The sequence below is a fragment of the Ursus maritimus genome, unplaced genomic scaffold (genome assembly GCF_017311325.1).
Source record: "Ursus maritimus isolate PB19 unplaced genomic scaffold, ASM1731132v1 scaffold_31, whole genome shotgun sequence".
Taxonomy (NCBI): domain Eukaryota; kingdom Metazoa; phylum Chordata; class Mammalia; order Carnivora; family Ursidae; genus Ursus; species Ursus maritimus.
Genome location: NW_024425675.1, coordinates 12,267,350 through 12,294,690, shown reverse-complemented (window position 1 = coordinate 12,294,690; position 27,341 = coordinate 12,267,350). Strand labels below are relative to the sequence as shown.

Below are 27,341 nucleotides of genomic sequence, written 5' to 3'. Positions count from 1 at the left end.
AATCTTTTTTTTTCTTTTTTTTGTAGTTATTGCTTTCCTAATACTTGTTCTCCTAGCTCTACCAATGGTTGTATAAAAATCTAAAACCGTATATTAAAGTCTTTCTAATCTTAACATAAGCAATTAAGTTAAAAAATAGGTTTATGCCTTATTTCACGTACACCAATAGAAATGTTATGTATCTTAACCAGAATTGCACTCTAGGCTGTTCAGGCTCATGCCAATCAATTCTGGTGGCATCAGGGGTGCCTGGGTGGCTCAGTCAGTTAAGTGGGCAACTCTTGGTTTCCACTCAGGTCATGATTTCAGGGTCCTGGGATCGAGCCCCGCGTCAGGCTCCATGCTCAGTGGGGAGTTTGCTTAAGGATTCTCTCTCTCTTTCTGCCCCTCCCCCTACTCATGCTCTCTCCCCTTCTCCCTCTAAAATAAATAAATAAATCTTTTTAAAAAATTCTGGTGGCATGAAACTGAATATGAGCTCACCATATGTATACTTTCAGCCAATGGATTCACTGAACTCCATAACACTTCATGGCATTTGTTGTAGGTAACTACTTCTTATATTATATTATATCATATTATATTATATTTATTATGTTTATTATATATTCATATATGCTCATATATATATTCATATATTCAACAGAGGGATGGATCCCACATTAAATTGGTGAAGGAGATCTTCAAGCTATTTTCAAGATTTTTAAAAGTCTGAATAAAAGTATACCTTGATTCCCTAATAAAATCGCATAACCTAACAATCCTTAAGAACTCTCTGGGTTTGGTTGGCATTAAATCAATTCGGTGAAATATCACTGGTTATCTAAGGTTGATCAGATATGCAAGTTAAGAGTAATATGTACTAAATGAACACACGTGGGAAAACAAATAACTTTCATAAGTTCAGGGGGCTTTTTATGAACAAGCAGAGACTACAGGCAAAGAAAACAAAGGGATATGAAATGAAGAAAAGTTCAAGTACCATCTTTCACGAAATTACATTCCTTTAGAAAAAAAAAATTGGTGTATTGTAAAATTATCCCCAGGGTGTGAGGACAAAGCTGGGAGCTGGGGGTTACTCGACCAAAAGTGTTCAGGGCTGGAGAAACTGACAAGTTGATAGAGTTAGATCCAAAGGGGGCAGCCAATAGTCCAATGCCGGTGTTCAGGGGGGTGCAGCTACCTCAGGCTTGACTCTGGCCAGCATCCATATTGAAGCAGTCCTATGGCAGTGAGTTCCATGACAGAATTCATGGCACCAAGCAGCAGAATTTGTATATGCAATAACGGCAGTTAGAATGAGTACCAGCAGGTCAAATGTTCATGGGGGTAAGACCCAAGTCTGGACAGTAGCAGGACTCTGGCTAAATGATCTGCTGTTCAAGAGTGGCCTCAACTCCCAGTAGGAACTGGAGAGAAACCCACAGCTGAAACGCAAGCAAATGGAATAAAACAACACCATGCAAAGAGGGGCAAGATGGCTGCTCTGCGGGCACCTGAATGTCAAGGATGACACTTCTTCTGTTACCACCAGGGTGATATTACATGTGGTCAGGACCTAGCAACTACCCCTGGCTGAGAGTGCCTAGGGAAGAACAGAAATTGATACAAATCTCCAATTTATCTTTTCCCGATTCCCTCAATTGTATCTTAGGTCCTTAATGAAATTACCCTAAAACATCATGAGGTCTACAAATAAAATGCTATCACTGCTCCCCAAGAACATAACAAGAAGACAAAGCATAAAACCCATTATATGATCTTCAACAAAACACATTTTTCATTTGTGCAACAAATATTGAACGTGATTTTCACTAAAATATTTTAAGTTCCAAATATACTGAAAGTGTTTAATTTATCATCTAACCACTCAGAATAAGATAACGTAGGAGGTAAAAGCCACCTTTCAGTTGACTTGTAAATATAATAGCACTCAGCTTGCCCGTGTTGGTCTCTGAGAGCAGAATCTAAAGATGAATTCATATTTGATTTTGTAAATTAAACAAATAAGTATAGTGTATGATTTTAATAATCTCTACATTTTAAAGTTATTTGATAAAAGAAAGATCTAGTACAGTAAGGAAAATTCTGTGTCAACAAAATCGACCAAAATACAGGGAGTATCCTTTGACAACCTCCATGCATGGGACGATCTTATCACCATTCAACAGCCATCCAGTGTGGCCAGATCCACAACGAGCGAAATGCTGGCTTTCCCACATTGCTCTGCAGATCTCTCAGCTGCCTGCTCCACCAAGCAAAGTCAAAGTTAAAAAGCATGAAATAATGAAACAATAAACAGATTATAGTATTTTCTTCCCTGATGATGTTTATTTTAAACTTCATGTGCCATTTAATCAAATAAGAGGGTTGCATAGGAGAGCAATGGTCAATTTCACAAAGAAAGATTTTTTCCCCTCACTTACGTAGCCTATAATACTATAGATCTATAAAAATCATTCTCTATCTTCTAATATATCTTTTTAATTACTAGCTTGCAGGGTGAATACGATCGTAATTGCAAAACTATTGCAAAAATATTTTACCTGACAATTTTTAAATGTGAAAAGAATCATGTTCTAGAGTTTTTATTGAAGTCTTTCACGCTGTACAAATTGCTTTGTATTGAGTGAACTTTAAGAATGGGGACATGACTGACTTGTCCATGTCCCACTTCCCACACAGAGGGTCCTGATGCTTTCTGCACGTCTAAGCACACACCATATGTTCCATCGGCATAGACCAGGTTACCCCGTGGAAGCTCAGAAGTCTTCCCGGGAAGCATTTACTGGGTGCAACCTTAATGAACTAATTACTTGGGGTGGGGGAGGGGCAAAAGCCCTGGGAATCCGATCTAACCTTGTTATGCGAAACCTTCGTATTTGAAGTGTTTCCCAGATATCAAAAAATAAACTTGACACAAAACACTGTGCAAATACAAATTTTATGTTGTGAAATCTTTCGTAAATAGAAATCAAACAGCAATGTTCCTATCGTGCTTTTCAGACTGGCTGAACACTCGGTTTATCACCGTGTACCCCTCTGTGTGAAGCACGTGTGCTGTTCCCACCGAATGACACAGATTTCAAAAAATAAGTATGATTAATTAGATAAGATAAATGACTGATGTAAAAAGTTCCTTCAGCTCTCTGTTTGGTCATTTACATGCGATAAATGTTACAAGAGCCTTTAAAGACAATTTTTAAGAAGTCCAGCTACCTCAGTAAAATGAAAGATGTAAAAGAGAAAAAGAGGAAAACTAAAGTCCGTGTGCATAATACATCAAGTTAATCCGCAGTGAAGACTGTACCCCAAGGAAAGGTGGTATAAAGAACATTTATAAAATTGTGAACAACCAAACTGTATATGATAATAATAATGGTGAACCAGAAAAAAATATGCTTCCCTTTAAAATCGAGTCAATTGATACAAATATGTAAACACCAGCTTACGTCACCTCCCCCCTCCACTGGTCTAGCTTTTACTTATGGTGACACATTAACTTCTGAGTCTCTCCAGCCCACAAGACACACTGTTAGGCTTTGGCAACATCAAAATAAGAATCATTACAGTCAGAAGGAGAGACTATGGCACTGACAGAACACCCCATTGACCTGACGCCACCGTGAGATCCCATCTGCCCTGGTGTCTCCTTTACAGTGCATCTTCCATGGGTGAGAACAGTGGTTATGTCTGCCCCTCATGGCTGTGAACTTGGAAGCTCAATATCAACTGGAAATTGAGGACCCTGGAGTGGCTTATCAGCAATCGCAGGGTTTAGTTAGGGCCTTGGGCTTGCTGCAGGGACTGGGGCAGCTTCCCGCGGCTGCTGCCATCCTGGGATTAGAGGTTCCATCGCTCTGTCCCGGTCACCGACCCTGCTCTGCAGTCCTCCCGCCTTCTTCTGAGAGCTAGGACCACAGACTCTGCCTACTCCACCTCCACCAAGGGACCTGATTTCATGGCAGTTGATGGAACCTTCTGGAACAGGACACAGCTTAGGCCGCATGCTCCCTAAGTCCAAGGCTTAGAATAGAACCCGTCACCCTGTCTGGCTGATCTACCCATGCAGGTCAGCCAGCAGCATTGCACACTCAGGCATGGGGGTGGTTTCGTTTCGTTTTGTTTTTTTTGTGTTTTTTTGTGAGCAAAAAACAAACAAACCAAACCAAACTCCACAAACACAGAAAAAACAAACAAAAAGTTCCCAAGAACTGCATTCTAAACATCTTACTTCTAGAACCCAGGTGCTTGGTCAGTCATGCACCAAATTCCCCCCCCCCCCCCATGTCATTCTCCTCCTTTGCAGATGACACTGGTTTCCAGTTGTCCAGACTTCCTAATTTTCTGCAAAATGGAAATGCTTTAGGAGGAGGAGGCTTTGTCTCAGCTCCTGGGGGGTGACCGGCACTGGTGGGCACCCGGGCCCCTGTCTACCTGCTCGGTTACTCCGCTGTGCGGAGGAGCCTTGACCGTCTGCTCGGTGAGTCCGCGTGAGAAGCCTGTACCTTTGTATTTGGAGCAAGGATGACACAGGCAGCCCGACCCTGCTCTGCTCCTCCAGGCCCCGAGCCTTAGCGAGGCAGATTCTGCCCCCTGTGGGAGAAGGAGGAAGAACACGGGGACGTGCAGAAACAAGACCTACACCCTGGCTCTCTGTGTCACCAACCTGCTTCTGAGCTTTCTAAAAATCAACATGGAAAAAGAGTTTTGACTGGTTACACAATTCGCAGGGCCCACTGGCTAGATTGGTTGCTCAGAGAAATACAATTCCCGTAACTCACAGCAGAAGCAAGCTCGCCAATAAGATCATTATAAAGGGAGGGCCTGGGTCTCAGCAGTGTCCACATGCTAAGCCAACGTTGAGCTGCACATCACGGGGCTACTTCTTAACACGCTATTTGATGCAGACCAGTAATACCGCCTCGGGTCCAGGAAAGGCCATTCTGATTATTTGGAGGGGTGGTGGGTTAAGAGAGTAATCGCGTAGCACTCGTGCTCGCCTGTCTCTGATGGTGTGAATTAATCCAGTTGTCAACTTAGATTCTACGAGCAAATGGACCGTATAGCTGCATGTCCTTCAGGGAATTTTCAGTAAGTTTCTGATAGGGAGTGGGCGGTGAGGAGCTCGAAATTCTGCACCCTAGACTGTGCCTGGAATGTGGCTTTTCTATCTTGCTAATTTAATAGAGACCCACTGAGCCTTAGCGACTAAGCTAAATAAATGATCCTGTTGAGGGCGATGGTGGCTTCTCTTGGGCAGTCAAGGGGCCCAACAAGGACACACTGGTGTAGAGAGAGCAGCCAGAGCCCCCCCGCCCAGCTGCACACACAGAGAGGAGGGGGCACCTGGTGTAGGAGACCGCCGGCCTGGCTCATGCTGGACGTGAGGCCGAGACAGTGCTAACAGAACGGTGGCCCTGTGTGGATGCAGGCGTCCTAGGGTGTGGCCATAGGAGCACTTCTTACCACAGGCAGCTGCTCTTCCTTGGCGAATTTCTTTGGGGTTTTCACTTTCTTGGTCTTTGCAGTCGCTACACTGATGGACGGTGAGTCGGGCCTTGAAATGACTCTAGGTTTAGCTGGAATCCTGGACTGTGAGGACCATGGGGACACAACAGTTTCTTTCACCTTGAGTAGTTTCGGGCTCTAGCACACAAAAAGAAGCAGCTGGTTATTCTCATTTCATTCTTCAGATTCTTGTCCCTTTCTTTTCCTCCCGTGAGCTGGCATTGCAGGGTCAAAGTTTTCAGTCCCAAAGGGCGTGGGTCTGGTCCTTTTCCCAGTCCCACACTCCCTCTTGGCCTGATTTAATGTGTCGGCTGGGTCTGTTTTTCCTCTCCACCCACTGATGCCACTGTACTAAGAAAAACATATCAACAGATCCGTGTTTTCTGGAAGCAGCTAGAAAGGCGGGAGTGTTGAGGAGTGGGGTGATGTGGCAGCTTGAGGTCTGTATCTTATTTGTGGGAAGCTAGGGGAACAGAAGGTAGGAGTGAAGGACAGGACTCTCAAGAGTTAGGGCATGAGCCCAAGGCTCCGTGTACCAGGACGTCCCTTTTGCCCTTTCTTCAGCCACGTTTGCCTTGTTGCCTTACCCCCTCTCACGGAGCTCAGTCATCGGGCTCGAGGGCTCCCATCCACACTTTTAAGCATTTTCTCCTTCAAACTCAGATCTTGGAAAGTGAAAAGTCTCAATACGGTATGTATACATTCTTTAACCCAGATGTCAAAATAAGACTTGCACAGCATAAAAGAAGAAAAAAAGAACTTAAATTTAAATGCAAACCTTGCCGCCTAGGCTGTCCAACTTTTTCCTCATTTCCATGCCCTCCTTCTGTTTATTAATCTGTGAAATTGAAGGTGCATATCATTTGTTATCATTTGCAAAGATTAAAAAGGTGAATTTTCTATAAAACTTCCTCAAGCAATGAAAGAAGAGAACTGTAAACCACGTCACTGTTAGCACTATTATGAGAACAGAGGTTATAATGTTGCATATGAATTAGAAGAGAAAATTAATTTGTACCCAGAAAAAAAAGACACTTAAAAGAGGTGAACAGAAAGAAAGTTGTAAATGTTTAAAGGCATTAGCATTTGTTCATTGTTTTAAGCATAATACAGATTATAGAGAAATATAGATTGTTTGCTTTTGTGGTATTAATTTGTTTCAGATATTATTATGATAGCTACAATTCCCAGGTCTTATAAAAGTTTTGGAGAAATGTCGGATAATTCAATAGCCAGACTTCAATAATATAATGATGAAATTTTTATTTAAAGAGTCAATTCTAGTTTCCAGGCATAAAAGGCTTTTTATCATATATAATTAAGATATAATCAACATAGAACATTATATTAGTTTCAGGTCTACAACATAATAATTCAAAATTTGTATATGTTGCAAAATGATGGCCATAATAATCTAGTTAACCTCCATCACCACACACTTATGATGTTTTTCATAAGTGATAGGACATTTTAAGATTTACTCTCTGAGCAACTTATACAGCATTTTTTTATTTTTTGGAAATCTTGGGGTTTTTGTTGTTGTTTAAAAGATTTTATTTATTTATTTGAAAGAGACAGAAACAGCCAGAAAAAGAAAGATCACAAGCAGGGGGAGTGGGAGAGGAAGAAGCAGGCTCCCAGCGTGGAGCATGGAGCCCGATGTGGGGCTCGATCCCAGGACTCTGGGATCACGCCCTGAGCCGAAGGCAGACACTTAACGACTGCGCCACCCAGGCACCCCCTTATATTATTAACGATGTTAACCATGTTGTACATTACATTCCCGTGACTTGTTTATTTTATAGCTGGAGATTTGTACCTTTTGACCACCTTCACCCATTTCACCCACTTCCCATCCTACCTCTGGCAACCACCAATTCATTCTCTGTAAGTTCACATTTTCATTTTTTATAGATTCCACATATAAGTGAGATTATACGGTATTTGTCTTTCTCTGACTTATTTCACTTCGTATCATTTCCTTAAGATCCATCCATCTTGTTGCAAGAGGCAAAAAATATATTATTAATGCATGCTTCAGTAATATTAAGATTTTTTCATCATATGCATCCATAACTAATGCCAGTGATTCTAATTCTGGCAAATTTTATGAAATTAAACAATGATGAGATACACCTCTAATCATTAATCTCACTAGTACAACTATTTTCAGAAATATCTCTCACCTACAGATAAAGCAGAATTCAATAGACAGCAGGTCTGCCTCATGAAATCTTGAGGTCTGGGGGGATAGTAACTGATGTCCATGAAACACTGCATTTAGGAAGAACTGGGCAGGTTTGCTAAGATCAAGGAGAACATGCAAAGCTTCGATTTTACTTTAAATGCAATGGGACACCAATGAATAATTTTAAGCGTTGGGTGTGACATGGTAATATTTATTGTATGAAGTCATAATTTGGGTGGAGTCATGTTTCTCATCATGGCTGAGTAACTGCTATGAAACCAACCCTCCCACGGATGACAACTATAAACTCTGGGGGAAAAAATTATATATATATATATATATATAAATTACCTGAAGACAATGGCTTTTAGCTTAAGAGCAGTGCCCAGTCTGTCTGGGTGGAGTAACTAAAACTATGATGGAAAACCTGCAGCCTTTCAGGATTGCTGAAGACACAGTTCGGGGCAACCATGGCCAGTGAAAGTCCCAACACAAGAAAATCCCGAGGAAAGCCAGACTGTGGAGCCCCCAACTCTGTGTATAAGATTTGCCCAAATCTCTAGCCGATGCCTGAATCATGCTTGGCAGTGAAGCTAAGGCTCAAATATTGAATTGAGATTTGAGCTGCCATCCACTGCATGTGAGACAGAACTTGCACATGGAATCCAAGTTAATTGCCTGATTTTTCTTTTTTTTTTTAAGTAGGCTCCATGGCCAACATGGAGCCCAATGCAGGGTTTGAACTCACGACCCTGAGATCAAGACCCGAGCTGAGATCAAGAGTTGGATGCTTAACCGACCGAGTCACACTGGCATCCCTAATTGCCTGGTTTTTAAAAATAACACATATGGTTTCTCTCATCTATGGAACATAAGAACTAGGAAGATCGGTAGGAGAAGAAAGGGATAAAGAAAGGGGGGGTAATCAGAAGGGGGAATGAAACATGAAAGACTATGGACTATGAGAAACAAACTGAGGGCCACAGAGGGGAGGGGGTCGGGGAATGGGATAGACCGGTGATGGGTAGTAAGGAGGGCACGTATTGCATGGTGCACTGGGTGTTATACGCAACTAATGAATCATCGAGCCTTACATCAGAAACCAGGGATGTACTGTATGGTGACTAACATAATATAATAAAAATATTATTATGAAAAAAAAATAAAAATAACACATAACGTTCATAATGCCTGTAAAATCCCCAAATGCTCAGCATACAATTGTATGTTGCTGATCTGTTCTCGCGTGAAAAGACTATTAACACAGACTGACACTGAGATGGTAGCTCAAAAATAGTGGAATGAGGTCTCTGAAGTGCTGAAAGAATGGAAGAGAAACAAACACTGTTAACTTGGAATTCTGTGCTGATAGGAAATATTTTTCACGATTGAAGTATCTGAAGGAAAAACGGAAGGATTGCATCACTAACATCCTGATCTATGAGAAACGGTAAAGGAAGGTCCTCAGACTGAAGAAAAATGATCCCAGGGAGAACCTCCGATCTCTAGGAAGGAATGTAGAATGTCAGACATGGTCAATATGTAAGACTGTTCTGTCTTAATTTCTTTCAAATACATACCACTGCTTAAAGCAAAAACTGTAATATTGATGTAAATATAACACATAAAACAACTTTAACTTGAGGAATGGAGAAATAAATCTATATTAACAAACCCATATATTTCAACGTTTCTATATTTTACATGAAACTGCCCTAAATTAACTCTAAATAAACGGTAAAAAGTTAAGGATATAAATTATAATTGCTAGACCAACCACTAAAAGATAGGCAAAAAGCCAAAATAATAATAAATAAATTAGGGGCACTTGCATGGCTCATTCAGTTGAGCATCTGCCTTTGGCTTAGGTCATGATCCTGGAGTCTGGGAATTGAGCTCCAGATCAGGTTCCCTGCTCAGCGGGGAGTCTGCTTCTCCCTCCCCCTCTGCCCCTCCCTCTGCTCCTCTCTTCCTCTCTCACTCTCTCTCAAATAAATAAAAAAAAATTCTAAAAAAGATAATAAATAAATTAAGTTGGAATTCTAAAATATATTTAAAGGACAGCCGGTGGGGGGGTGGGTGGGGGAAGAACAGAGGAAAGAACAATGAAAAACCTGGAGGGGACATATAGAAAACAAATAATAAAATGGTAGGCCTAAATCCCACCCTATCAATAATAACAATGAGTGTTGATAGACTGAAGAGTTTAGTTAAACATGCAGAAATAGGCAGAATGTATAAAATAGCAAGACCCAATTATTTACTGTCTATAACACAAGCACTTTAAATAGAAATACACAGAGAGGTTGAAAATACATGTATTGAAGAAAATGCAATGCAAACACAAGAAGGCTGGAGGTACTGCATTTACACTGAAATGTATAGTCAGTTTCAGGATCAGAGAATTACTAGAAGGATAATAAAAGAACGTTATGGAAAACCAACTTTCATACTAACAAATACATAATTAAGTAAAGCGAACAAATTGAATAATACAACCTAACAAAACACAAAATGAAATAGAAAATGTGAATAGTTCTAAAGCTATTAAAGAAAATAAATCCATTATCAAAATCTTTTGCATAAAGAAAACTCTAGGCTGTGATAGTTTCATTGGTGAAGTCTTTCAAACATTTAAGAAAGAAATAACAAATCTTTTTACTAACACCACTAAAATTGTTTTCAGAAGATAGAGAAGACATGTTTCTCAAGTCATTTTATGAAGCCAGCGTAACTGTAACACTAAAACCCGAAAACAAACATAGACGCAAAGAAAGCAAATTTAGAGATCAATGTCCCTTATGAGCATAGATTCAAAAGTCCTCAACATACTACTAACAAATTGAATGCAATAGCGTATAAAATGTATGAAAGCTCAAACAAAGAGGGGTTTATCTCAGGAGTGCAAAACTGCTTCAATATTCACAAACCAAAGTATTTCACCATATTACAGGATAAAGGGGAAAAAATATAGTCATTTCAATAGCTGCCGTAAAAAAGCATTTGACAAAATTCAACAGCCATTCACAAAAGAAACTCTCAGGAAACTAGGAATAAAAGGAAACTTCCTCCACCTGACAAATGTCTGCCATGAAATACTTAATAGCCAAATCATACTTAATGATGACGTAATAAAGTTTGCCCCCTCTAAGACTGGGAAAGAGACAAGAACCCTTCTTCTCATCGCTGTTATGCAACACTGTATTGCAAGTCCTAAACATAGTTACAAAACATTAAAAAGAGGGGCGCCTGGGTGACTGGATTGGTTAAGCCTCTGCCTTTGGCTCAGGTCATGATTCTGGGGTCCTGGGCTTGATCCCCACATTGGGCTCCCTGCTCAGCCGGGAGCCTGCTTCTTCCTCTCCCTCTGCCCCACCCCACGATAAGGTGTCTTTTTTTTTTTTTCAGAAGAAAACATAAAAGAATATCTTCTTGACTTCAGGGTAGGCAAGGGTTTCTAAGCATACATAAAGTGATATCCATAAAGGAAAATAACTGATAGATTAGGCTTTAGGATAAAAAAAATCTTTTCCCATCAAAATACATTGTTAATCAAATGAACGGAAAAGGCCTAACTGTGGAGAAAATATTTACAAAACGTGTATCTGGCAAAACTGGTATCCAAGATAAAATTTCTGTACTGCAGTTGCATGTTTAGTTTTGAAGAACTTCTCTAGTTACCTAGTTTCTCTACACTTATTCACTAAAACAAACAAACAAACAACCTCAATGTTTTAAAACCAACTTTTATTTTGAAATAATTGTAGATTCACAGGCAATGATAAGAAATAATACAGCAAGATCTTGTAATACTCTTTACCTCCTTTCCCCTAATGTTAACATCTTGCAAAACTGTATTACAGTATCACGACCAGGATATTGACATTGGTACAATCCCCCCATCTTTTGATGAATTGTGCTTTCGGTATCAAGTCTAAAGACTTTTGCTTAACCCTAGATCTCAAAGATTTTCTCTTATTTTTTTCCCCCAAATGTTTATGGTTTTATATTTTTCATTGAAGCCTATTATCCATTTTGAGGTACTCTTTGTGTTAGATACAAGGTTTACACGAGGTTCATTTTGGGGGGATAGAGAGGTTCAATTTCTCCTGCACCAAATGTTCTCCAGGAAACTGCTTCTGCATTTATATCAAAAAGTCAGTTGAACATACTTGTGTGGATGTAATTCTGGGTTCACTATTCTGTTCCATTGATTTATGGGTCTAGTCCTCTATTAATACCACAGTTCTTTGGTTACTGTAGTTATATAATAAACCTTAATATCAGCTAAAGTGTGTACTTCTAATTTATTCTACTTTTTCAAGATTGTTTTAGCTATTGCAGGGCCTTACCTTTTTTTTTTTTTTTAAGATTTTATTTATTTATTTGACAGAGAGAGAGAGACAGCCAGTGAGAGAGGGAACACAAGCAGGGGGAGTGGGAGAGGAAGAAGCAGGCTCCCAGCGGGGCAGGGAGCCCGATGCGGGGCTCGATCCCTGGACCCTGGGATCAGACCCTGAGCCGAAGGCAGACGCTTAACGACTGAGCCACCCAGGCGCCCCGGGGCCTTACCTTTGTAATAAAATTATCTATGTCAGCAAAAAACCTAACTGGGATTTTGATAGAAATGCATTAAACTAGAGCTCAATTTGGGGGAGACCTGGCATTTTTACTACATTGGGTTGTCCAATCCATGAACATGGTATGTCATTTATTTGAGTCTTTGATTTCTTTCATTAGCATTTTATAGTTATCAGCATACAGACCCTATACATGTTTGGTTAGATTTATATCTATTCATGTTTCCTTTGGAGCAAGTACATATTATACTGTATTTTTAATTTTTGTTTCCATATGTTTATTCCTAACATATAGGAAGGCAATTAATTTTTAGAAGGAAAATATTCAGTCTTTCATCACTGAGTCTGATGTAAGATGAAGGGGGTTTTTTTTGGTACATGCTCTTCATCAACTGGAGGAAATTCCCTTCTTTTCGTAAATTGTCAAGAGCTTTTTCCATGAATGGGTGTTGGATTTTTTCAAATGATTTTTCTCCAAATGACATGATCATGTGCTATGTCTTTACTAACCCGTTCTTATGGATTTTATTGATTTATTTTCAAATGTTGAACTAGCCTTTCATATCATGAATAAATCCCAGTTGCTCATAATATATAATTTTTTACACATAGCAGGCTTCAATTTGCTAATATTTTTTGAATATTTTTGCACCTAAATTCATGAAGGATATTGCCCTATAGTTCCCTTTTTGGCATCCTGAAACTGTCTGGTTTTGGTATCACGGTAATACTAGCCTCATATGATGCACTGGGAAGTGATTCTGCCTCTTGTAATTTTCTGAAATATACCGTGTAAAACTGGTAATTCTTAGTCTGGTAAGATTCTCTAGTGAAACTATCCAGACTTCTGCAAATCCATTTTTCAGGAGCTTTTAAATTATAAATTCAATTTTTATGGTTATATGACTTTTAGGATTAACTATTTCATCTTGACTGAATTTTGGTAGTTAATTGGTTTTTGAGGAATCGCTCCATTTTTCCCCTAAGTTGTGAAATTCATGAGCATACAGTTGTTTGTAGTTTCCCCAATTATCGTTTTAAAGCTGACAAGTTCTATAGTGATATCTCATTTTATTCTTAAAGTTAGAGACTGGTGTCTTTTGCCCATCTATTAGTCCCATTTATTAGTCATGCTAGAGGTTTATCAATTTTATTGCTTTACTTTCAAAGAACAGATTCTTGCTGATTTCCTCTGTTGTTTTCCTATTTTCGATTCCATTTATTTCTGCTATTATTGTTATTATTTCCTTCCTTTCTGGTTGATTTGGGTTTATTTTGCTCTTCTGTTTCTAATTTCTTGAGGCAGAAACTTCAATTATTGATTTGAGACCTTTCTTTTCTCTATAATAAGCATTTAGAGCTATATTTCCTTCTCAGCACTGCTTAAGCTGTATCTCCTATATTTGATATGTTCTATTTTTCATTCTCTTTAGGTACTTAAACAATTGTACAGAGAGTTCTTCTTAACCTTCCCTACAACCAGTTCACTTAGAATTTTCATCATAATATATAATGGACTTTCTCATGTGTTTTTTTTTCCCCTACATATATCTGTCCTCTGGCTCCAACATTTTACATTTTCCCCATATACAAAATCCCCTCCTGCACCTTATTCTAGAAATTCTGTGGTTTTAGATACTACATTTAGGTTTGTGATCCATTTGAGTTAATTTTTTAAAAAGATTTTATTTATTTATTTATTCGATAGAGACAGAGATAGAGACAGCCAGCGAGAGAGGGAACACAGCAGGGGGAGTGGGAGAGGAAGAAGCAGGCTCCCAGCGGAGGAGCCTAATGTGGGGCTCGATCCCATAACACCGGGATCACGCCCTGAGCCGAAGGCAGACGCTTAACCGCTGTGCCACCCAGGCGCCCCCATTTGAGTTAATTTTTATATGAGGTGTGAAGTAAGAGTTGAGGTTCATTTCTGGTTTATAGCTATCCAAGTGTTCCAGCACCCTTTGTTGAAAAGATCATCTTTTCCTGCTTGAATTGGCTTGGCACCTTTGTCAGAAATCAATTCATCATATATGACCCACTAGGTTTATTTCTGGGGTCTCTATTCTATTCCGTCTATCTATATGTTTATCTTCATGCCAATATCATTGTACCTTGACTACTGTGCCTTTAGAATAAGTCTTGAAAGCAGGTTGTGTGAGTCCTTCAGATTTGTTCTTTTTCAAAATTATTTCAGCTATTTAAGGTCCATGAATTTCCATATAAATCTTAGGGGATCTTGTTGATTAAAAAAAAAAAGCCTGCTCGGATTTTGCTTGGGATTGTGTTGAGTCTATAAATCAATCTGGAAATAACGGACAGTTTATATCATCTAAATCATGAACATGGTACGCTTCTCCATCTAGGTCTTTAATTTCTCCAGGAGTGTTTTGTATGGTCTTGTACATATTTTGCCAAATTTATCCATAAGCATTTCATATTTTTATGCTACTATAAGTAGTGTTTTTTAAAATTTCCATTTTCGATTGTTTATTGCTTATATACAGAAATACATTATTTTGTATCTTGATCTTTTTGACCTTGCTAAATTCACTTACTAATTCTAGAGGCTTTTTTGTAGATTCTTTAGGATTTCCTATATAGATGATCAAGTCATCTAGGAATAAAAATAGTTCTACTTCTTCCTTTCCAATCTGGATGCCATTTATTTCTTTTTCTTGCATTATTATACTGGTTAAGACCTAAAATACAATGTTAAATGGAGATGATAAGAGCAGAAATTCTTGTCTCATTCCTGACCTTAGCCTTCAGACTTTACCCATGAAACATGACAATAGTTTTAAGTGTTTTGTAGATACCCATTACCTATTTCACTGAGAGGTTTTTTTTTTTTAAGTAGACTCCACACCCAGCATGGAGCCCAATATGGGGCTTGAACTTGCAACCCTGAGATCAAGACCTGAGTGGAGATCAAGAGTCAGATGCTTAACCAACTGAGCCACCCAGGCTCCCATCACTGAGAGTTTTATCACAAATGTATATTGGATCTTCTCAAATGCTTTTTCTACATTTATCTGCCTTCTGGCTCATACATTTTACATTTTTTCCATACACAAAACACGTTCATCCTCAAAAGGCCTCCAAAAATCCCATCCTGTTACAGTGTCAGCTTGAAGCCCAGATCTCATTGTCTAAATTTGGTCCAGGTGCAGATAAGCCTCCATGAATACAGTCTATCTTGATCTGAAGACCCAGGAACTAAAAAGACAAGTTATCTGAACTCCAGAGCCAACATCCCATAGTAGGACATAGGATAACCTCTAGAGACCCTGTCCTTCCAAAAAAGGAGAGTGGGAGGCATATAACAATGACCAATCCGTAGCACTTCGTGTTTCTCACACAGGGTTCCTAATTTTCTGCCAAATTACTTTTGGTTCACATTCACCCCACAGTAAAGGTCACTGGTTTTTAATCCAACGTGGGAGAGCACTACTGACCATCTCTACACACACATACACACACACACACACACACACACACACACACACACACACACACATGCATGCACATTCGAGCATGCCCAGCACTGTGACTTCTGTTTCTGGTTTGCACAGACTGGTGAAAGTTCAGTTTGGAATGCTAAGTGCGCCCCAATGTTTCTCCCTTGATGTTTTGATTTTACCTGGTAACCCCTTTCTTGTCAATTCTTTGATGCTTTATTTATAAAGATGTTTATACTATTTCATCTGCATATTTTGCCTTATTTTTTCTGGGAGTTGGTTTGAATGCCTAGTTTACTGGATAGTTTCCCCCACTAATCAACATCAGTATGTGTCACGGAAGAAGTTTGGGCCCTCCTTCCAAAGGGTTTGAATTTTCCCTCAGAATCCTCTTAATACATTGGAGTTGATACACAGAATCATGTCTGCTCTCAGGAGGTGCTTTCACGTCTCTAGCTATCAGGGGGATCAACCGTCCTGGTTTGCCTGACTGGGGGGTTTCTAGATACAAGACTCTCCACGTTAAGCCTGGAGAACTTCTGGTCAGACTGGGATGAGTTGGTCACCCTCTCAACTATGACTCTGCTTTCATCACTAAGAGTAGGTGTGAGTAACCCACCCCTCTTTTCTTGGAGGAAAAAAGGAACCATCACACTTTCTAGTGGGAACAGATAACCCCATGGCCCCGCAGCTCCTTATCTGTCCTCCACCTGTTTGGTGGCTTAGCTGGACTGAAGTTCATTCTCTGGGAGACTTGATATGATGGCATCGGTGCCACTTCCCTGAGCTCAAGTCTGGGCGATCTGCACAGGGCATCTCCCTGGCCAGGAAGTTCCCAGTAGAACAAAGATGCTCTACATAGTTCCAGTACCCTTTCCAACTACCCCAGTAAATGTCTAAAGTGGTATGGAGCTGGGGATTGTCTCCTGCCGCACTTTCCATGATTCATCCTGCTGGCCTAGCCCAACATCACCTTGTGGTGAAGTAATAAAAGACCAAGGGAGAGTGTCCTCTCTGTTCATTTTCTTCTTGTAAATTGTTTTTAGTGAACTTTACACGTCTAGTGGTACTTACGTCTCTGACCCTTGCACAACATCTAGGATTACGAGAGCACAGCACGGCACTGGGTAGTACCCACAGTGAACATTTACTGCAACTATGACTCTGTGACAGATAAATGACAATTTCCTCGCGTGGGAATTTGGAGCTTGCTGCCTGGACTCAGCATTAACGGCTTATGTTCATTGCAATGTATTAGTGTAACGTTCTGACAGAGAGGCGTCCAAGGGAGAAAATTCATTTTAAATGAATTAAATAAAAGCAAAGGAAAGAGAATCAGGACTAGAACAGATCAAAGATATTTCCCTTAACCACACCTGGTTAAGAGTTCTTCCTTATTAAAGATGGCAGTAGATCTCAATGGATGGTCCAAGGATCCATGGGGTTCCCAAAATCCTTAGGGCTTTTGCAACGTCATTATTACTTTCCTAACAACACGAAGACAATCGTCACCTGTTTTCACTCTCATGGTCTTACCAGTATACAGTGGAGTTTTCCAGAGGCTCCGTGATATTTACCCTGACAGAATGAACGCAGAAGCAGATGTAAGAACCCAGCTGTCTTCTAATCAGCCAGATATTCAAGAAATTTGCAAAAATGTAAGGCAATGCCACTCTCACTAAACTTTTTTGTTTTGGAAAATATTTTTATAGATAATATGTTAGTTATTTTAGCATGTAAGAGATTATTGTTGTTATTTTTAAATGAACTAATAAATAATTTGATTCTGTTTTAATTTCACATGCAGTAAATATTAGCTGAGAAAACCAACCTAAACGAAATCTCCTTAGAGGCCTCAATAGTTTTCAATAACGGAAAGGGATCCTGAGACCAAAAAGTTTGAGAACCACTGGACCAAAACCTAGAAATTAATACTGGAAAGTACACTGTGGTTAGTTCATATACTGTGTAGCTGTGTCACAGTACTAGCTGCTTATTCAATTATATGCAGTTTATGCCGTTGTGCAGGTTAAGTCATTTTCAACTAATCATTTTTAAAATTCATTCCTTCATTTACTCATAACAAATATTTGAGTAACTACACTGCGGCAGCCACCATGGTAGGTTTTGGGGTACCACTGTGAACAAGACGCAGTTCCTGATTTCCAGTAGCTCACCAGACGGAAATAGAGGATAAGTCACCAGGCCATCTCCATACAGCGTGAGAAGAGCCATAGGAGGGGGCTGGGTGCTGTATAAACCTGGGGGTGGGCACCTGCTCCCGTCTAGGGGAGTAAGGGGGAGGGGTTCCCGCGGTGTTATCTGACCTCTAACCTGAGGGATAAGCAGGAGCTAACCAGGAGAGGGCACTTTAGGAAGAGGGAACCACACAGAAGAAACAGTAGTCTGAGACATTTGGTAATAAGCCTCCTGATTATAGGTAGACAAGTGTGTCTGCTGATTTCATCGGGAACGAACTGCTGCGCGGGTCTGAAGCCTTCATTGTGATGCACTTGGAACAGCACTGGCTCAAGGGAACTTTTGCTTGCACAGCGTTTGCCCTCTGCTTCTGTGACTTATAAGTAGACCCTGAAGGCTGAGCCGGGCTACCAGATGTCCAGGGCAGTGGGGAACAAGCGCATTTTCCGATTGGTGGGCAGAAACGCACTGACAGTGCAACAGGGACCACACGGCTAGTGAAACTTGCTCTGCGGTCCGGCCAGTGTGAAGGGATGCGGTCACAATGGAGCCACTCCCTATGTCGTGCTTGTCTTCGTTAACTGCCATGATTCCCAGAGCTAGAATGTAAATGCAGTTTCCCACAGATCCCTGAAAGCGTCCGCCAGATTTCAAAGTGGTTCTCACCCCATGGCAGCAACAGTTGGCACACTGTAGATTGTATTTATGGAACACCAGCATCGGAACGGTGATAGTACCAAGAGTGGCCCCTGGGTGGCTCAGTCGGTGGGGCGTCCGACACTTGACTTTGGCTCAGGTCATGATCTCAGGGTGATGAGATCGAGCCCCTTGTGGGGCACCCTGCTGGGCATGAAGCTTGCTTAAGATCTCCCTCTCCTTCTCCCTTTGCCCTCCCCCCACTTGCACACTCACTTTCTCTCTAAAACAAAAAAATTAAAAAATGGAAAACAGTGATAGTACTGATAAGAAGTGATAGAATAACCTAAACTTTATCACACACACAGGCCTAGGCAAAAAAATTCAGTCATATATTTTATTATAGTAAATACCTGGGTCACCAAAATACTGGTTTCTTTCTTTTTTTTTTTTTTTTAATTTATTTATTGGACAGAGCAAGAGACAGCCAGCAAGAGAGGGAACACAAGCAGGGGGAGTGGGAGAGAAAGAAGCAGGCTCCCAGCTGAGGAGCCCAATGTGGGGCTCGATCCCAGGACCCTGGGATCAGGCCCTGAGCTGAAGGCAGATGCTTAATGAGCCACCCAGGCGCCCCCGAAATACTGGTTTCTTAATTGAATGGCCAACACTGCCACGTTACTTGGAAGAGGCCTAGACAGACCTGAGGCATGACTCAAAGGGAACTCAGGCAACAGGGAACCCAGTTATGGGATCAAGGCCAACTGCAGCAGTAACTCACTGCTGTGTCCCCAGAATGAGGGACTACAGCAACCTTCGTAGCTCCTTTCTATCTTAAGTCTGGATTGTCCCTAGAAGCCAAGTACACTGGGATGAAACAGATGACAAATTAGTTAAAATTAAGAGTTTAGTTATAGTACTTTTCTGATTTGGACACTTTTTTGGTTGTTAGTTTCAAGACATACGAAAGTGCAGGATATAAAAATCTACACACAAAAATCAGTAGCATTTTCTATCCACTAACAACAAATTATCTGAAAGAAAATAAAGAAAATGATCCCATTTACAGTAGAATCAAAAACATGAAAACATTTAAGAATCAATTTAACCAAGGGGGTGAATGATCTGTACACTGAAAACTACAAGACATTGATGAAAGAAATTGAAGAAGACACAAATAAATGGAAAGACACCTCATGTTCATGGACTGGGAGAATTGATATTGCTAAAAGGGCTGTACTACTCAAAGCCAATGCAATCCCTGTTACGATTCCAGTTTTTACAGATTGTGCTTTCAACAGGGTAGAAAAAATAATTCTAAAACTTACACGGAACCACAAAAGACCCCCCAAAACCCAAGCAATGCTGAAAAAGAAGAACAAATCTGGAGGCATCACACATCATGATTTCAAACTATGTTATAAAGCTACAGTAATCAAAACAGTATGGTACTAGCATTAAAACAGAGACATAGACCAAATGAGACAGAGTCAAAAGTCCAAAACTAGACCTATGAATAAATAGCCAACTAATATTCGACAGAGGAGCCAAGGACACTCAATAAAGACAAGACAAGCTCTTCAATAAATGGTGCTGGGAAAATTGGACATTCACGTGTCAAAGAATGAAAGTAGACCCCTATCTTATACCACTCCCAAAAATTAACTCAAAATAAATTACAGACTTAAATTTAAGGCCTGAAGCCATAAAACTCCTTGAAGAAAATATAGGGGAAAAGCTTCTTGACATAGGTCTCAGCAATGATTTTTTTTGGATATGACACCTAATGCACAAATAACAAAATAAAAAATAAACACGTGAGACTACATCACATTAAAGAGCTTCTGCAGAGCAAAACAATCAACAAAATAACAAAAGCAACTTATGGAACGCTAGAAAGTATTTGGAATCATATATCTGATAAGGGATTAATATCCAAAATATATATAGATCTCATACAACTCCATAGCAAAAAATTTTTTTAAAAAAATCCAAATAATCCAATTAAAAATGGGCAGATGATTGAAGTGCCTGGGTGGCTCAGTTGGTTGAGTATCTGACTCCTGGTTTCAGCACAGGTCATGATCTCAGGGTCATGGGTTTGAGCCCCGTGTCCAGCTCCCTGCTCAGTATGGAGTCTGCTTGTCCCTCCCTGGCACTTTGCCCCTCACTGCATGCTTTCTTTCTCTCTCTCTCAAATAAATAAATAAAATCTAAAAAAAAAAAAAAAAAAAAAGGCAGGTGATCTAAGTAGACATTTTCCAAAGAAGATACTCAAATGGCCAACAGGTACATGTAAAGGTGTTCAGCATCATTAATCACCAGGGAAACGCAAATCAAAACCATTGAGATATCACCTCATACTATTGATTGAATGGCTATCACTAAAGATAACAAGGGTCAACAAAAACGTGGAGAAAAGGGAACGCTTGTACCCCACTGGTGGGAATGGAATTTGGTTCAGCCACTGTGGAAAACAGTATGGAGTTTCCATAAAAACATTAAAAATAGAATTACCATATGACCCAGCAATCCTACTTCTGAGCATTTATCTGAAGGAAGCAAAATCACTATCTCAAAAAGATATCAGCACCCCCATGGTCACTACAACATCATTTACAAATAGCCAATATGTGGAAACAACCTAAGTGTCCATTAACGAATGAATGAATAAAGAAACTGTGGCATATATATATAATGGAATACTATTCAGCCATAAAAAAGAAGGAAATCCTGCCATTTGCAACAACATGATGGGCCCTAAGGACATTATGATAAATGACATCAGTCTGAGGAAGACAAATACGGTATGATCACTTATACATGGAATTTAAAACCCGAACTTAGAGAAACAGATTGGTGATTGCCAGAGGTAGAGAGTGGAGTGAGGTCAGCGAAAGAGGTGAAGGTGATCACAGTACATAAACTTCTAGTCATAATAAACGTCCTAGGAATATAATATACAACATGGTGACTATAGTTAACAACACTGTATTGTACATTTGAAAATTGCTAAGAGAGCAAAGCTTCGACGTTCTTATCACAAGAAAACAAATTTTGTAAATATGCATGGTGATAGATGTTAACTCGATTTTCCGTGGTGATCACTTTACAATATACACATATATCAAATCATTAAAACTAATACAATGTTATATGGCAATTGCATCTCAATTTTTAAAACAGGTAAGTGAAAGCCACTATGCATAGGAATCACAGGAAGATACAAAATTATTTCATATGCTTGCCCTCAAGCCAACCTCAGGATACCATTGCTCCAAATCTCATTGCTTACCGACACTTTATTGATGGTGCCTTTTTACTCGCAGCTCTTTGACTTTTTTTTTTTAAGATTTTATTTATTTATTTGACAGAGAGAGAGATAGCCAGTGAGACAGGGAACACAAGCAGGGGGAGTGGGAGAGGAAGAAGCAGGCTCCCAACAGAGGAGCCCGATGCGGGGCTCGATCCCAGGACTGTGGGATCACACCCTGAGCCAAAGGCAGACGCTTAACGACTGAGCCACCCGAGAGCCCCAGCTCTTTGACTTTTTAGCCTAGGTTCTTAAGAGGCCAGAAAATACACTGCATTGGAAAGCAGTAATAGACAAGCATGGAACAAAAACCGTGCAGTGAGAACATTTTCAAAGTTCTACAAAACAACTCTGCATCCACTCCACCATCTCCCACTTCTCCACCTAGGTGCAGTCATCAATCCAGAAATCTCCATCTCTGGGGAAAAAAAAAGTACTATGGCAAGAAACAAAGGAAGCCTGACAGCCACAAAGCCTGTCTCCCACCAAGTTGGGAACAGAACGCCCTGGTGGGAGGGAGGGGGGCAAACAGTGACCTTGCTGGGCCCAAAGGTATGCCATGGAAACCTTGGTCCTGAGAAGAACCTTGAGCAGACTCCCTCTTCTGCAAACACGAACCCCCAAACTAGTTCTGAGCATGCCGAAGGCTCTTGTGCCGGGGGCCGGGTTTGTGATGCAAGGGCTCGCTGCTTGGCAACAAGCACGGTGCTCCACAAACTTGTAAACAACAAAATAACACGTGATTGTTTCCCCTGTGGGCAATATAATAGCACCGGCTAACGGCTTGCGATTTAAATAAAGAGGCCCAGTAAAACTACGGGTTCTGTTCACGGGAGCGGCACAAACTCACTGATCAAGGAGTTTAATTTCTTCTCTACTGTTGCGAACAAACTGACAATGTAACATTTGCTTCCCATTCTCTAAAAACATTTTCAATTCCAACGACAATGTGCACACTGTCATAGTTTGCTTTGAGAAACAACTCCTTGACTTTGGAGGAATGACAGAAGGGGGTGGGGAGAGAAGACATGGACCAAGTATACTCAAATAATGGAGATGATTTTTAGAGGTCAGGTATCTAAAAGTAAAGGGTTCAAAATAACATGATTTGTTAGCACATGGCTTCTGTGAAGAGCGAACCATAATTTCTTTGCCTTGCCTGCATTCCCAAGTTGGTTTCATAGAAGGCTTTATTGTCATGCCGGAGCATTGTTTTGCATTAATTTCTATGACAAGGAACCCAAAACACATGGTGCTGAGAGTAACAAAACAGAGTTAGGGAAACAGTCATGACTTGGCACAAAGTGTGACAAGCTGTAAAAAAGGGAATGTTTCAATATCTGAAGTGGTGTTGACTTCCTATGAACAACCTTTTCTCTTCTAAACAGTATCATATTCTTTTCAAGCACATTTAGAACGCAAGTCAAGCTGTGTTTTATTTTTGATTATAATAAACACAGTCAGTTTCCTGTAACAAAGACATAGTAGTGGTGACCAGTTGAAAGCAAAGTACACCACCATAAGCTGGGCGGGGGGTGAGGTGGCGGGGCCTGGGGGGTGGGGAGTCCACAGATAAAATAAAAGAGCAGCCGTCTGGAAAGTTCTCTTAAAAGAACATAAAAAGGCAGTGTTTTCTTATGCGACCAACACAGAATGCCAAAATATCTAGCTAGGCTCTTTTTGTTGTTGTCGTCACTTGTGGCAATTTGTAACTAAAAATAGCAAATCCTTCAAAATATTGGGCTCTCCTATTTGTGTGTGTGTTTTTTTAAATCTCCATAATAAAACTCAAAAACTTTGGACGGTGCTTTAATGCAATTTCTTACAGAAGACTTGTCTACATGACAGTTTATTATGTTTATCAGAGATCTAATCAAACTGTTGTCTTAAAATGATCATTTAAAAATGTTTCTAGAACTAGGTGAAGGGGATGAAGAGGTACAAACTTCCAGTTTTAAAGTAAATAAGTCATGGGGTTGCAAAGTGCAGCATGGGGGAATATGGTCAATAATACTGTAATAACGTTGGAGGGTGACCACACTTACTGTAGTGAGCATAGCTTACTGCATGGAACTGCCTGTCGAATCACTCTGCTGTACGCTTGAAACGAATATAACATCGTGTGTCAATTATGCTCCAATTTAAAAAGTTTATAATTATGCATATGCATTTAGATTATTGACAAAGGTGAAATAAGAGTTTACAGTAAAATGTCTACAGATAAAGTTTATAAAGCTTTCATGATTAAATTGAATTCCTGATTTCAAGTTTATTAGGAAATAATGTAAATCACCTTACCATTTCTTGAACTAATGATTTTTCATAATCAAGCTCACATAGTAATTTGTCTCTACCATCAATTAGCTAAAAGAGAAGAATATTACATTTTGATTAAAGAAAAGAACAGAACGCCTAAAATTCCTCCTCAGTAGAATTTAGCAACACATAGTTTGACTTTAAACAGGAGAAAAGGGGATCCTAATATGACTTAGAAAATTTAAATGTCTGTAGATTATCATGTAATAATAACACATTATGATATAATTACTGTATTTTTGCTAGAAAAGCAAGCAAAATATACACAGGAAATGCCAATTTATTTACACTCTTCCTCACTCTACCCCAACGAAACGTGACATGGATATATGATAAAGCAAGCAGAGTCTGCCAAGAAGAGCATTTTTTTTTCTTCTTTATAGGACCCATTTCTTTTATCTTAGATTTTTGTGTTCTATTTCTATGCACATCAAATTGTCTTCATGCCGACTGAAAACAGCCATCAGAGAGCGTACACCGTAGGGCCACTGCCCTCCTATGACTTGCTTCGGTATCTTCAATGATTGTCTTTTATATCTTTATATTATATTATATTATATTATATTATATTATATAGTACTATATACACTGATAGAATATAACTGACATATAATATAATATATATCATGATATATACTATCAATGACACATAATATCATATATTATGTATTATATATCCTATATCAGTTATATATATTAGATATATATCATATAATATATATCAGTCATATAATATTATATGCATATATTATATGTCAGTTATATACGCTGATAAACTTCAAACCTTGGTTCTGACATCCACTCAATTAATTCATATATTCATTATTTAATACACATGTATGGAACACCTTTTAGATGCCAGGAGGTCCATGTTCGTCTATGGACATACAGAAATGAAATAAAACAGACCCCTTCCTCTGCAGCGTCTACAGTATGGTAGGAGAGCAACGTGAAAAAATGACCATAATACATAAGAAAATATGTTAATAAGTCACATTTTCAGACTGTCGAAAACAGAGATCCACATATCCCAGCACCCAGTCATAATCAGACGTAACAGGAGAGGTACTGTTTGACAATGGTCTTGAGGAATACGTGCAATAAGTTGGAGAAGGAACAAGGCAGAGAGATCAGCCAACAAAATAGCGCAGCAACTGGAGAGGAGCATGCAGTCACGGAGGACTCGGGGAGGGCTTGCTGTTGGGGGACCCAGGGTGCAGAGAGACAGCAGTGGCAGGAAAGGAAAGGGGGAGGGTTGGGTGACAGTAGGAGAGGCCTTGCTCCCCACAATCAGGGGTAGAAGGCAGGGTGATGCAATGAGCAGACCAGGAGTCTGTTCAGATCGGAGCTCTGCTCCTTCCTAGCTGTGCCGGTAAACGAAGTCTCTGCTTCAAGTCTTGGTTTTCTTGTCTGTCAGACTAAGAAAATAAAACCTATTTCAAAGAGTTCTTCTGGACAGCATTTAGCTGTTTCTGACACCTGAAAATCCCTCAGTGTATTTTTGTGTGATGTGATTTTATACGGTAGGCAATGGGGAGCCATTGAAAGTTTTAGCGCGTACAATTAAGGTAGGACACAGCTATGGCAGAGTGTGGACTTGTAAAGGGATGAGGGTGGAGACAGGAAAATGAAGTTCGAATGTATGGAAATGATGAGAGCCTCAAACAAGTCTGTAGCAATGCTGTGACAGAGAAGGGGGATTTGAGATCAATTTTGGAAGGAAAATCTACAGATCGAGTGACCAACTAGATATAAGGTATAAAGGAGGAAGTAGAGAATGACCCTCGATTTCTCCTCTGTTCTTCGGGATTGAGGACAATGTCATTCATGTAAATGGGGGAACACAGCAGAGTCCAGATTCAAGGGGTAATCAGTTCAAGTTTTGACAGTGGGTTTGATGAATATGTAGAACATTTCTTCAGCAAATATTTTTTTAGGGCTGGTGACTAAGAATATAAACAAGACAGTTCCTGACCTTAAGAGAGCAAATAGTCCCAGGTACGCAGGGCCACAGAGGGAGTTTCTAATTACCATAGGAAATGGATGGGGGCTGTCCAAGCGCATGTAACTTTGAAATTAAGGATGAGAACAGAGTTGAAATTAGAGACGTGGTGGTCAGGGTAATCATGAAGCGGGAAAGAAAGTTTGGAAGTCACTGGTCAACAAGTGGGCCAGTTATGCGGAGAGGCTGAAGTCAGCTAGAGAGAAAACGAGAAAGATCAAGGATAAATAGAATTCCCAAGAATGGCATTCAAGTGGAAAATGGAGGAGGAGAAGCCACTGACAGGTGTTGCTTAGGAAGGAATGAAGAAGTGTGTGAAGAATCAGAAGTGAGCATTGCTGCTGAAGACTCCATGAAATGGCAGGTAGGCTGTCATATACAGCAGAAAATTCAGGAAGGAAAACATCTAAAACGGATTGAAGGCAATACGGGTCTCACTGTCGCCTTATCCACAGCATGGGGGGGTGAAAAGGGGGCTGGTGAACATAGATTTCTTTTAAATAATATTTGAAATGTAAATGGCAATGGGTTGGGGGTGATTAGTGTCAACGGATACCACCAAGACAATGGTTTCATTATGTCTCTAGGCGAGAGGGAAATTTTTAAAGTCATAAGAGAGAAAGGGGCTGATGAAGAAAGTTCCAGAAGAGGAGATAGGAGGAGATAACACAGGGAATAGCTGGAAGGATGAGTCAGGGCAAAGAAGAATGATCCTCTTCGGATAAAAAGGAGTAAAGGTAAGGCTAGGTAAGCTAAGTGACAGAGTAAGAGAGGGCAGAAGGGAAAAAAAAATTCCAAGTGTCCGCCATGTTTTCTGTGAATTCGGAAGTAGCGTGGAGGATGGAATATGGGAATTGAGAAAAGTAGTGGAGATTAGCAGAGCTGTAGGGGGTAGAAAGAAAGGCTGCTAATTAGATCTAAGTGAAATGATATGCAGAGAGAGGGTGCAGCTACTCTGGGTTAAAACCCCATACTCTTGGAAATGCCACCAACAGGCAAGGATTGGCCCATCTCAGCCAGAGCAGGGCTGGAGAACGGTGGGGACTGGCTAGATAGAGGCCTCCAGAGGTGACACCGTGGTATAGTTGATGAGGTGGGAGGGTGGATGGCAGGTTTAGGGAAAGTAATGGAATCAGGTGGA

General features: G+C 40.1%; 1 protein-coding gene across 2 annotated transcripts in view; it reads right to left on the bottom strand.

Moving 5' to 3' along the window:
- The window catches only part of CUNH10orf67 (chromosome unknown C10orf67 homolog), a 136,757-nt gene that overhangs the window by 49,186 nt on the left and 60,230 nt on the right, over window positions 1–27,341 (bottom strand). The window contains exons 8-9 of one of the 2 annotated variants that reach the window (XM_040645326.1): window positions 6,290–6,349; window positions 5,470–5,649 (exon numbers count right to left, since the gene is read on the bottom strand). The exons of the other annotated variant lie outside the window; for it this stretch is intronic. Of the exons in view, the coding sequence (XP_040501260.1) occupies window positions 5,470–5,649; window positions 6,290–6,349 (240 nt within the window). The remainder of the gene's footprint in view (window positions 1–5,469; window positions 5,650–6,289; window positions 6,350–27,341) is intronic. 2 annotated transcript variants of the gene reach the window in all.